Raw genomic sequence first — 13,618 nt, 5'->3', positions numbered from 1 at the left:
ATGATTAAATAAACTCAAGTGTTAGAAGCAGTCTTTCAAAACTCCTAGTTTGATGCATTAGGACAGATCGTTTTATTTTAGGGCCAGGACATAATTGTTTAAGCGGTGGATATGTCCCCAGCCCCTTTCTCCCTGCCAGGACTCAGCCCCTACCCTGCCTTACCGCGAACCTCCCCAAGCCCAGGCAGCCTTAGAGAGATTCCTGAGGGATCTTAGAGAGTGCCCTGGGCATCATCTCTCTCCCTTTCATTCTCATTCCAGTGGTCTGTGCTTATTGGTTTAATAAATTCCCTGAAATTAACACTTCCTAGTGGATTAGAATCACTCAAATTACATTGAGTATTACTAAGCAGAGGTTCTATACTCCGCTTCTAACTCCTTGCAACAGTGCAACAGGGTATTAGAGAAGGCTTAACCCAAGGTCATAAAATTCAAAGTGGTGGCACTTCACATGTGTGGTGGGCTTGCTTGATGAGAGAGAGTTTGTTTCTCAAGCCTGAGGGTAATCACTGAATTATTGTAAGCTTATGAAATTTTTAAAGGAATGTAGAGAAATTTGCTGTGATACAACTCTTGTCTAATCAGTGACACAACTTGAGAGCTAATAACGTTTGTACACTAGCATATCCGTTACATGACATCTGAATTGCGCTGCTAAATATTGTGCTCAACCATTCTGGGAAATGACATTTTGGGGTACTGAATGACAGTACATCTTGTTTATATAGCGTTAGAAGCCAAAGTCCTACTTGTTACAAATAAACGTCTTGACTCTCAAGAGGCTGCCTGTTTAATATTTGCATGATCTAAGCTAATTGGTTTTTTTCCCCCCTGCTTTGTGAACTTTTGTTAAGATACCAAAATAGTTAAAATAATTTAGACAAAGGAAATTGAGCTTAAGTAAAATACTTATCAATCGATGTTGTCTGGAAAAATTCTTGGTAGGGAGCATAGAATGAGTTTTTAAATTTATCTTTGGATTTCAATTATGCATGCCACTCCTATACCCCATCACTGTATATAATTAGGAACTGGCTGTATATTCCATAGTGACACAGGCTGTAATTATTGGTTGTGATCTGCAATTATCATTTAACCTAGGTTAAGATAGTAGAAGTTGGGCCATTTTTCACCTGTTCCACTCAATTCCAGTTTGATTATTTTTGAACTACTATGAAATATGCAATATTATCACTGGTAGTGACACTGATATGTCACTACTTATATGACAATTACTGCTTACAAGTAGAAATGGTTGCTTTCCTCATTGAGCTGTGCCCTGGGATCCTATCACATGCAGTCGGCCACACAATATGTACAACTTGCTATTTTTGTTCTGTTTGTGTATTTTATAGAGACTTTGACATTTGAAAAATATGGAACATTGAGGGGTAAATTTAAGAAAATATTTGTTAATGCTAATTGAATCTACCTTACCCTATTTGACGATTTGATGATTTTATAAATATTTAGCTCTCTCCTCCATCTCTCCGGTTGTGTTTTATTGTTCTGCATTCCAAGCCTGTGGCCATTTTTGTCTTGTGTTCCACAACGTGCATCAAATATTTGAGACTCAAAGTGGTGTGGTGATTCAGCTCACTGCTCTAAGTAGTGCTATACCTAAACCATTTGAGTAGTCAGCTTCGAAATTGCTCCAAGAAAGGAAATCTCATGAATTGGCTAAAATGTAACTTTGTCTCCTAGAGAAGCCTTCTTTGTCTCCTCCGATTAGCACCTCCTCCTCCCTTCCATAGTGTTTTGGGCAGTTCATGCATTCATTCCACAAATAACAGAATAACTTTTGATTCATGGCTTTCTCCCTCCAAGCTGAAAACTTGATGGAGGGTAACATGATCTTTGTTTCCCACTGCATCATCTGTGAATATACATTGTAAGTATTGAACAAATTTTTACGAAAAGAACAAATACTTTGGTAAACAATTCTTTGTAACTGTCATTCTTAGAACCTGAATTGAGTTTAAAATTCTTCTTCTGGAGATCGGATTGTCTGTAGTATGACTGCTGGGAACTTTTAAAGCAGATGGTAATACTATGTTTTGTTTTGCTTCATTAACCTTCTATCTACTTGTCTTTATTTTGGAAATCTTTTAAAATGAAGATAAATTACAGTTATAACATAAAGCATCATCTTCATTTTTAAAAAGTAAAATGCATGTGTATAGTCATGACTTGATTACTCAGGTAACTTGCTTTCATCTTAGTGTAAACAATATCACCTTTAACCATTTCTTCTTTATTCAAGTCACTTGCTTTTATCTTTCCATGTAGATCTAATATTAAAAGATATTATTGGAATGCTGCAGCTTTCCAATAAGATCTGTCCACATTCTCTATCTCTTTATAAAGTTATAGAGTAGGGGGACAAAGAGTATTTGAGTTATACTCTGTTTAATATTAAAGAACAATGCATTTTTTTCACCCTAGTTCCCACCCAAAGTAGGTAAATAAGAATCAGAATCATCCTCTCAAAATTCTGACCTCAGAATTTCCTAAGAAATGTGAACCTGTAGGAATTCTTTGCTTTTGATCTTCTTTTCCTGTTTTTCATTCCAAGGCCACTGGTCTTACATTCTAAATGGAAGAACATAGAGTCCTACAATCTCAGGATGGAAAGTATATTGAAGGTCACGTAGTGCAAATACTGGGTAACTGAATGCCTTTGGTAACAACTCTGTAAAGTCTTCATCTAGCCTATTCTTGGAAACCTCCAGTGATCTAACACGTCCTTTCCTGCGGCAGCAGATTCTTTGTTGTCAGCTTTGACTCCTACAAACTGATTCCTTGCAGTGAGCTCTAACTACTCATAGTTTCCACATATTTCTTCTATTTTACCCTTTGGGCTCATAAAGGGCAAGTTGAACCCATCTCTCTTAGTCAGTTTGGGGTGCTATAACAGAAATACCATAGACTTCATAGATTAAACAGCAAACATTTATTTCTCACAGTTCGGGAGGTTGGGAAGTCCAAGCTTGACAGCACATCTGGTGTCTGATGAGTGCCTGCTTCCCGGCTTGTAGGCAGCTGTCTTCTCATATCCTAACAGGATGGAGAGAGCAAGCTGGCACCCTGACCTCTCCTTATAAGGGCACTAACCCCATTCATGAAGGCTCTACCCTCATGACCTAATGACCTCCCAAAGGCCCCCACCTCTGAATACCATCACATTGGGGATTAGATTTCAACATATGAATTTAGAGGGGGGGACACAAACCTTCAGACCATAATGCCATTTTATATAGTATAGCCCATGTGAAGGTGACACTCGTGTTTCCTCAAAGTCTTTTTTTGTCTAGGCTAACCCCTTTCAGTTCCTCAGTGGTTCTCCAGGCGACCTGATTTCACATCTCCTCACCATCCTAGTTGCTCTGAATAGATTTGTTTTGCTTGTCTCTGCAGCATCCAGCACTGAGTGTGATACTCCAGGCGTGCTCTGATGAGCTGAGAATAGGCTGTGAGCATCACCTTCCTCAGTTCAGATATCATACTCTCGTTAGCACATGTAGCAACGGAAGAGTTGAAATGTCTGACTACGGACAGAGACTGGTCAGATACAACGATTCTTCTCATTTTACTTCTTTACTATTTTACTTCTAGGTGTCCTTAAATTTGTCCACTTTGTTGGATACAGTTTTAAAACTCTGTTAACTGGAAAAAAAAAAAAAACCTAACTTCATTTCAGGGCTCGGATCTTGCATCATACTTAATAGAGAATGGTCTTGGACAAGTTCATTAATCTTTCTAAAGCAGCAGTTTTATAGTATTTACCTTACAAGATTATTGTGAGGACTAAATTAGTTGTGAAATGCTCACATGTAAAGTATATGTTAAAGTGCTTAAGCACATGGTGAGTGCTCAGTGCATGTTAGTGTTAATAATCTTTACAATTGTTACTTATTCCAAGAGTTCTGGGAAATGCTTATTTTAATACTGAACAAATAGGAAGGGTTGTGGCTTCATTATATTTTTAGTATCATCTAACATATCTAATCTAGACCTACAAGAATAAAAGCTATACATAAAAAATTCACCACCGCACATTTGTTCAAACGCCTTGACAAATTAGAACAAAATAGAACAAAGTTCTGACATTAGTTATTCATTTCAAGTAAGAGAACAGGTGATATGTTGTAAAGAATGTTGACTTCTCATATCTTTAATATTAAAAATAATTGTATTAACTTTCTACCAAAATGATTATTTCTTTTATATAAATCTAAGAACTGCTGCTATCTGCCGTATTTTGGAAAGATTACAGTTTTTGAAAATATGGAAGCTAGTGATCATTTTTGTCCTTTAAAATATTTGTTTCTGCTGATACATTTCAGCACCACAGCCTGGCCTTTTCCAGGTTAAGATGCTGAGCCAAACCTCAGAGTCTCTGCAAAAGAGAGTGGAGTCTCCCTCCCCCCTATAATTTAGTTAGTGGGAACCACAGCTGGTAAATCTTTGGGGGGAAACTATTTTCAACTATTTAAAAACTTTTATATCAGGAAAATAGAAATACATTTGTGTCAATCTTAGAAGCAAGTAAACAAGTTGAGGGTTGTGGGTCAATTCCTCAGGTGGTGAGGTACAGCTTAGTAGCAATGAAAGACTGACTGAACACCTGTAGGATCCAGAGGCTGTCAGATATGTTTTGGATAAATCATTCCTCTTTAGTGTCCTTCATTAAGAGGTGTAGTTGGATGATATGGATGTTTATTAAATGCTTTTTTAAAGATGCCTTTTAAATTTACTGTTGAAAGAATATTCATAGCAGAAGCAATCTTTGATATAAGCCATATTTCAAGAATAATTATTATCATGTCCTTTTTATAGCAGCTCTTACACACACGCACACACACACACACACACACACACACACACACACCCCAACGGTTTGTTAGACCAGCTTGTACTGGCTCACAAAAGCTTACTGTTAACTTTTCAGGAGTTTTGTATGCTGCTTAATCTCAGACAACTAGCTTGAAATTTGCCATGGAAATGGGAGTAGTTACACCATGGAAACTGGTGAATGCTACAAATCAAAGCCTTTTTTTTTTTTTCTCGTGGACAGCTGGTTGTTAAACACTTACCAGCACAACTGTGCCCCAAACTCTTTCCTCAAATAAAATAAAGAGCTGTTAGCATTGAAGATGGTTTTAGTGTGAAAGTTTATATGAGAAAAAGAATAAACTGGTTTTTTTTCCCCTGTGTTCTCAGGGATACGGAAAGACCGCAGAGGAGGGAGAATGTTGAAGCACAAGCGCCAGAGAGATGATGGGGAGGGCAGGAACGAAGCGGAGCCCTCTGGAGACAGAAGATCTGCCAACCTTTGGCCAAGCCCACTCTTGATTAAACACACTAAGAAGAACAGCCCCGTCTTGTCCCTGACAGCCGATCAGATGATCAGTGCCTTGTTGGAGGCTGAGCCCCCCATAATCTATTCCGAGTACGATCCTACCAGACCCTTCAGTGAGGCTTCAATGATGGGCTTGCTGACCAGCCTTGCAGACAGGGAGCTGGTCCACATGATCAACTGGGCAAAGAGAGTGCCAGGTAAGAACACTAAGCTCGACTGTTTTTTTCAGAGCCATTAACTATTCATGAACTGGCTGCGGTATCATGGGAGAAACAGTGGGAAACAATAGTTTGTTATCTAATTGGTTTCAAGGTTACATCAGGATTGGTTAAAATTTTTCAGTATCCATATACTGTAATTCTCCTGGAAGTTAGGATATAATGTTTTGAAATCAAAATCTAGATGATTAAAGTCTTTAATCTGACATTATTTTTAACCCATCGATATTCACCAAAAAATTGGGGGTGGACTCTAGGTAATAAATGCATTTAATATTATATGTTCACAGTGGCAGAAATTTTTAACACTAAGTGATCTATGCCCTATAAATTTTTAATATTGAGGACTTTTCTTCAAAACACCTAAATTATGAATCATCAATTTTACCTTAAAAGATTTTACTTTAAGGTATTTATAGACTAAAGAGATAATATTTTTTTTTATTTACTGAATGCCACTTATTCATTCAACTGTCTAGTCTTAATATTTTAGGACAAAGGTAATACAATAGAAAAATAAATTAAGTTCTCATCCCTGAGAGGAGCTTGTAGAAAGATGACAGTGGCTGAAGTGATACTTGGTCCTTCAGTCGATACTCTCAGAACTGGTGTTCCTGTAAAACTTGACTGTTGCTCTTGTTGTTCAGGGAGAAGAACTCTAGTTATTATGGAAACAAGACTAGAAAATGACCTCCTCCATGCCCCATCATATCCATTCAGGAGCTAACGTAGATGAACCAAGGCAAGAGGAAGTTAAATCTTTTTTTCTGGGCTTATAGATCAAATGAGTAATGAATTTAGACAGCGATTGTCTTGTGTGCTTTCTTTTAATAGATTAAATTAGTTATTACCTATGAAGCAGGGGACTTTTTTTTTTTTATTAAACTATATAAATGTGGAGTTTTGTACTTGCATTTTAGAGATCTATTATAGGCCAAGAAAAACATATATCTGGCCTTAGATACTGGTTCATGTATTTGCATTTCTTAACATATAAACATGTGGTCCTTTGAATAAGGAGCCAGCAATGTTGTGATCCAAACTTGGTAGAGGGCATCTATTTAGGTAGCAGAGGTTGGGTTACATGGAAACATGGGGATTAACAGGCATATTTAGATTTCAGACTCAGTCCAACTGGCAAATAAAAATTCCCAGCCATCTTTGGAATTAGGAGTTTTAATGAGCACTTACCTACCTTAGCATTCCCATGTGAAGCAGACCCATGATAAGTAAATATTGGAATTTACATGTAATGTGGTTATAGGTTTTATCTTTATATTTATTATTGCCTTTGTTTAAAAAAATACTTTGGGAGAAGAGGAAAAAACAAACAAACAACTAAGGATCATATACCTGAGAGCCAACTCTAGTTACTGTTAAGTTTTATTGTCCTATAAGCGTATATTTTCCTGAATGTAGTTTTGGTAATACTAGCTCCAGAACACTGTTGAAGTCAAGTATATATTTTTCATACTTATCAGTAGACTTCCATCATGACATTTTTATAATTATAAAAATTTGAAGGGCATTTGAAACAATGAGAATTAAGTTCAAATACATTACCAGTGGATGAAGATTTCATGGCAATAATCTTCTGAATTTAGGAATAAAATGGAGCTGGAAATCAAGGGAAGGAAAATATTATGTCCATGCTTAGACATCCCATTGTTAAACCCAGAACTAAACAAATTTATGATAATGTGATGTGTAGCAAAACCACTCTATAACTTGATTATATTAGTTTAAAAGACCTGAATGATTCCAAAATCCTTGGACCAGACTGTATCTTGTTACTTGATGGTTTAAAAAAAAAAAAGAATTATAAAGGCAAAAATGAAATTATATATATGCTATTGGAATATAGCTGTTGTAAATCAAAAGCCTAGTAGTCTGACCAAGCAGAATAAGAATAGTCATTGATTTTAAAAAGATGAAAAATGAGGGAAGAAAAATGTCTTCTGGAACCATCTTTGAAGGTGATTGTCAAACTTTTCAGAAAATTTGACAAAGTCACATTTTGAAAAGCTTTTTTGTATCCAAATACTCTCTGTCATTAAAAAATATAGTTCACACTGAAAATCTAATATAGACAATATTACATTTATATGGTCACAGTTTGAGAATAATAATAATAATAATAATAATTTAATATAGAGGGAATAGAAAACATCATTAGTAAGAAAGGCAGTAAGAAAGCAGTTATAGAAGTACCTGGAATTAGCTGTATGATACAAAAACCTGCATAGAACATTTGGATATCCTCAGATGGCTATCAGTATAACAGAGATTGTGAATTGACTTCATTTTTAAAAATTTCAGCATTAATGGAGTATAATTGACAAATAAGATTATATTTAAAGTGTACATTATGGTAATTTGATATACTTAGACGTTATAAAAGGATTCCCTATATCTAGTTGATTAAACATCCATCACCTCACACATTTACTTTTTTTTTTCTGATGAGAGCATTTAAGTTCTACTTTCTTAGCAAATCCATTATACAATACAGTGTTTTGAATTATAATCACCATGTTTTATATTAGCTCCTCAGATCTTTTTCATGTTATAGCTGAAAGTTTATACTCTAACCAACCTCTCCCTATTTGTCCCATCCTCTAAACCCTGGCAACCACTTTTCTACTCTCTTTTTGTGAATTTGACTTTTTTTTTTTTTTAGATTCCATGTATAAGTGATACCATGCAATATTAATCTTTTTCTGACTGGCTTATTTCACGTAGCATGATACCCTCAAGGTCCATCCATGTTGCCACAGATGGCAGGATTTCCTTCTTTCTTGTAGCTGAATAATATTCCATTATATATCTATGTAGATATAGATTTATCAGATCTTCCTTAACCATTCATCTGTTGATGGTCACTTAGTTCATTTCCATATCTTGGATATCTTGGCTATTCGAATAATGCTGAAATGAACATGGGACTACAGATATCTCTTTGATATCCTGTTTTCAATTCCTTTGGATATACACCCAGAAAGGGGATTGCTGGATCTTATGGTAGTTCTACATTATTTTGGGGGGGAACTCTTTACTGTTTTCCACAGTGATTGCACCAGATTACAATCTCACCAACAGTATACAAGGATTCCCTTTTCTCCACATCCTCACCAACACTTATTATCCGTTGTCTTTTTGATGATAGCCAACTTAACAGGTGTGAGGTGATATCTCATTGTGGTTTTGATTTGTATTTCCCTGATGATTGGTTGAGGATATTTTTATGTACCCATTGGCATTTGTATATCTTCTTTGGAAAAATGTATATTCAGCTCCTCTGCCCATTTTTTAATCATAGGGGTTTTTTTTCTTTTTTTTTTTGCTATATGTGCTCTTCATATATTTTGGATATTAACCCTTTATCAGATACATAATTTGCAAATATTTTCTCCCATTTGGTAAGCTGCCTTTTTGTTTTGTTGATGGTGTCCTTTGCTATGCAAAAACTTCTTAATGAAGTCTCACTTGTTTATTTTTGCTTTTGCTGCCTTTGCTTTTGGTGTCAAATCCAAAAAAAACTATTGCCAAGATTGATGTCAAGGAGCTTTTCCCCTATGTTTTCTGCTAGGAATTTTATAGTTTCAGGTCTTACATTCATGTCCTTAATCCATTTTGAATTCATTTTGTGTGTGTGTGTGTGTGTGTGTGTGTGTGTGTGTGAGTGGTGTAGATAGGGGTCCAGTTTCATTCTCTTGCATGTGAATATCCAGTTTTCCTAACATATTTTGAAGACACTATCCTGTTGCTATTGAGTATTCTTGGTTCTCTTGTCACATATTAGTTGACTGTATATGCACGGGTTAATTTCTGGGCTCTCTATTCTGTTCCCTTGATCTACTTTTTTTTTAATGCCAATACCATGCTGTTTTGATTACTATAGCTTTGTAATATAGTTTGAAACCAGGAAGTGTGACACTGATGCCTACAGCTTTGTTTTTCTTTCTCATGATTGCTTTGGCTATTTGGGATCTTTTGTGGTTCCATAAAATTTTAGGATTTTTAAAATGTTTTTGTAAAAAATGCTATTGAGACTTTGATAGGAATTTCATTGAACCTGCAGATTGTTTTTGGTAGTATGGACAGTTTAACAGTATTAATTTTTCCAGTCCATGAGCATAGAATATTTTTCTATTTCTTTGTACCTTCTTCAGTTTCTTTCATCAATGTCATAGTTTTCAGTGTTCAGATCTTTCACCTCCTTGGCTAAAGTTATTCCTAGGTATTTTATTCTTTTTAATGCAGTTGTAAATAGGATCATTTCATTCATTTGTCTTTTTGACAGTTTGTTGTTTGTATATAGAAATGCAACTGCTTTTTGCATATTGCTTTTGTATCTGGCAACTTTACTGAATTTATTCTAATAGTTATTTGGTGGAGTCTTTAGGATTTTCTATGTTTGATGTCATGTCATCTGCAAATAGAGACAATTTTACTTCTTCCTTTTCAATTTGGATGCCTTTTTTCTCTTTTTCTTGCCTAATTACTATGGTTAGGACTCCCAGTACTATGTTGATTAGGAGTGGTGAGACAGGGTACTCTTGTCTTGTTCTTGATCTTAGAGGAAAAACTTTCAATTTCTCACTGTTTAGTATGATGTTAGCTGTGGGCTTTTTATGTATGCCCTTTATTATGTTGAGGTATGTTTCCTCTACACCCACTTTGTTGAGAGTTTTTATCATGAATGGATGTTGAATTTTGCAAATGCTTTTCCTACATCTATTGAGATGATCATATGGTTTTTATCCTTCAGTTTGTTAATGTTGTGTGTTGATTGATTTGTGGATGTTGAACCATCCTTTAATCCCTGGAATAAATCTCACTTGATCATCACTTGTGTGATTCGTTTAATGTATTGTTGAATTTGGTTTGCTAATATTTTGTTGAGAATTTTTGCATCTATGTTCACCAGGGATACTGACCTGTAATTTTCTTTTCTTGTAGTGTCCTTGTCTGGTTTTGGTATCAGGGTAATGATGGATTTATAAAATGATTTTGGAAGTGTTTCCTCTTCTATTTTTTGGAACACTTTGAGATTCTTCTTTAAGTGTTTGGTAGAATCCACCAGTGATGCAATCTGGTCCTAGATTTGTCTTTGTTGAGATGTTTTTGATTACTGATTAGATTTCCTTACTAGTAATGGTCTGTTTGGATTTTCTGTTTTCATGATTCAGCCTTGGTAGCTTGTGTATTTCCAGGAATTTATCAATTTCTTCTTGTGTCCAATTTGTTGGTGTATAATGATTCATAGTAGTTTCTTATGATCTTTTGTATTTGTGTGGTATCAGTTATAATGTCTCCTCTTTCATTTCTGATTTTATTTATTTGTGATCTTTTTTTTTTTTCTCTTGGTAAATCTAGCTAAAAGTTTGTCTATTTTGTTTATCTTTTCAAAAAACCAGCTCTTAGTTTCAAAGATCTATTCTGTTGTCTTTTTAATCTTGATTTCATATTTCCACTCTAATCTTTGCTATTTACTTCCTTCTACTAGTTTTTGGCTTACTTTGTTCTTCTTTTCTATTTCCTTAGATGTAAAATTGGTTGTTGATTTGAGCTCCTTTTTTTCTCAATGTAATGAGTGCTTTCCTTTTTTCTTAATGCAGCTGTAAACTTCCTTGTTAGACTGCTTTGCTGCATTTTGTAAGTTTTGGTATGTTTTATTTCAGTTTTCATCTGTGTCAAGGAATTTTTTGATTTTTCTTTGACCCATTTGTTTTTCAGTAGCATGTTGTTTAATTTCCAAATATTTGTGAATTTTAAAGTTTTCTTCTTGTACTTGATTTCTAGTTTCATACCATTGTGGTTGGAAAAGATAATTTATATGATTTCAATCTTCTTAAATTTATTGTCTTATTTTGTGTTCTAACATATGATCTATCCTGGAGAATGTTCCATGTGTGCTTGAGAAAAATGTGTTTTCTGCTGCTATTGGATGAAAAGTCTGTTAAGTCCATCTGATCTAATATGTAGTTTAAGTCCAATGTTTTCCTTATTGATTTTCTGTGTGGGTGATCTACGCGTTGTTGAAAGTGGGGTATTGAATTTCCCTACTATTGTTGTATTGCTGTCTATTTCTCTCTTCAGGTCTGTTAATATTTGTTTCATGTGTTTAGGTGCTCCTATTTTGGGTGCATAAATATTTGCAAATATTATATCCTCTACTGGATTGACCCCTTTATCATTATATAATGACTTTTTGGTCTCTTATTAAAGTCTTTTGCTTGAATTCTATTTTGTCTGAGATAAGTATAGCTATCCCACTTTCTTTTGGTTTCCATTTGCATGGAGTATCTTTTTTCCATTCTTTCACTTTCTATCTGTGTGTGTCCTTAAACCCAAAGTGAGTATCTTGTAAGGAGCATACAGTTGGATCTTGTTTTCTGATCCATTCATTCACTCTATGTCTTTTCATTGGAGAATTTAGTCCATTTACATTTAAAGTAATTATTGATAGGTGTTTACTTATTGCCATTTTGTTGATTTTTTCCTGGCTGTTTGTAATTTCCCTGTTTCTTTTTTCTTCTCTTGCTCTTTTCCTTTGTGGTTTGATGACTTTCTTTAGTGGTATGTTTAGATTCCTTTCTCATTATCTTTTGTGTATCTATTATAGGTTTTTGCTTTGTAGCTACCATGAAGCTTACATACAACAACTTATATTTATAAGTCTATTTTAAGTTGATAACAACTTCTAAAGCTCTATATTTTTACTCTCCTTCCATGTTTTATGTTTGATGTCACAATTTACATTTTTACTACTTTTCATACTAGATCTATAAGTTAATTACCCACCATCATTACAACATTAGAGTATTCTGAATTTAACTCTATATTTACCTAATTAGTAAGATTTATACTTTCTTTTTTTTATTGAAGGATAGTTGATTTACAGTGTTTCTGGTGTAAAGAGATTCAGTTGTGTGTGTGTGTGTGTGTGTAAATTCTTTTCCATTATAGGTTATTATAAGATATTGAATATAGTTCCCTGTGCTATACAGTAGGTCCTTGTTGTTTACCTATTTTATAGATTTATATGTTCATATGTTTTTCTGTTACAATTAGCATCCTTTCATTTAAGCTTGAAGAAGTACCTTTAACATTTCTTGTAAGTCTAGTCTAGTGGTGATGAACTCCCTCAGCTTTTGCTTATCTGGTAAAGTGCTGATCTCTCCTTCAACGCTGAAGGACAACTTTGCTGGGTAGAGTATTCTTGGATGGTGTTTTTTTTTTTTCTTCAGCACTTTGAGTATATGATGCGACTCCCTTTTGCTCTGGAAAGTTTCTGCTGAAATACTGCTGATGGTCTTATCTATTGATAGCCTTGTATGTAACAAGTTGTTTTTCTCTTGGTGCTTTTAAGATTATCTCCTTGTTTTTAACTTTTGACACTTTAATTTTAATGTGTCTTGATGTAGGTCTCTTTGGGTTCATCTTATTCGAAACTCTCTGAGCATCCCGGATCTGGATGTTTGTTTCTTTCTCCAGGTTAGGGAAGTTTTCAGCTATTATTTCTTTAGCTTTCTGTTCCCTTCAGTTTCTCTTGTACTGACCTTTTCTGGGACCACTGTGATGTGACTGTTGGTTTTCTTGATGTTGTCCTTATATAAGTTCCTTAAGCTGTCTTCACTCTTTTTCATGCTTTTTTCTTTTCACTCCTCTGATTGGACGAATTCTACTACCCTGTTTTTGAATTGCTGGTCCTTTCTTCTGCTTGATCTAGCTGATGTTGAACCCTTCTATTGAACTTTTCAGTGCAGTTATTGTATTCTTCAGTACTGTAATTTCTGTTTGATACTTTCTTATATTTCCTATGTCTTTAGTGAATTTCTCACTTTGTTCATGCCTTGTTCTTCTGACCTTGGTGAGCATCTTTGTGACCATTACTTTCAACCCTTTATTAGGTAAATCACTTATCTACATTTCATTAAAGTCTATTTCTGAGGTTTTATCTTGTACTTTTGTTTGGAACATATTCCTCTGTTTTTTCACTTTCCTTGACTCTCTGTATTGGTTTCTGTGCTTT

At 34.8% G+C, this 13,618-nt stretch overlaps 1 protein-coding gene across 3 annotated transcripts in view; it reads left to right on the top strand.

Annotated features, from left to right (window-relative positions):
• The window catches only part of ESR1 (estrogen receptor 1), a 259,159-nt gene that overhangs the window by 104,400 nt on the left and 141,141 nt on the right, over window positions 1-13,618 (top strand). For all 3 annotated transcript variants that reach the window (XM_082405482.1, XM_082405483.1, XM_082405484.1), the window contains exon 5: window positions 5,224-5,559. In XM_082405482.1, coding sequence (XP_082261608.1) covers window positions 5,224-5,559 — 336 coding nt within the window. The remainder of the gene's footprint in view (window positions 1-5,223; window positions 5,560-13,618) is intronic.

Source organism: Balaenoptera borealis (genome assembly GCF_965194805.1).
Source record: "Balaenoptera borealis genome assembly, chromosome: 9".
Lineage (NCBI taxonomy): Eukaryota > Metazoa > Chordata > Mammalia > Artiodactyla > Balaenopteridae > Balaenoptera > Balaenoptera borealis.
The sequence above is the reverse complement of the archived record's forward strand: the minus strand, read 5'-3'. Positions and strand labels throughout refer to the sequence as shown.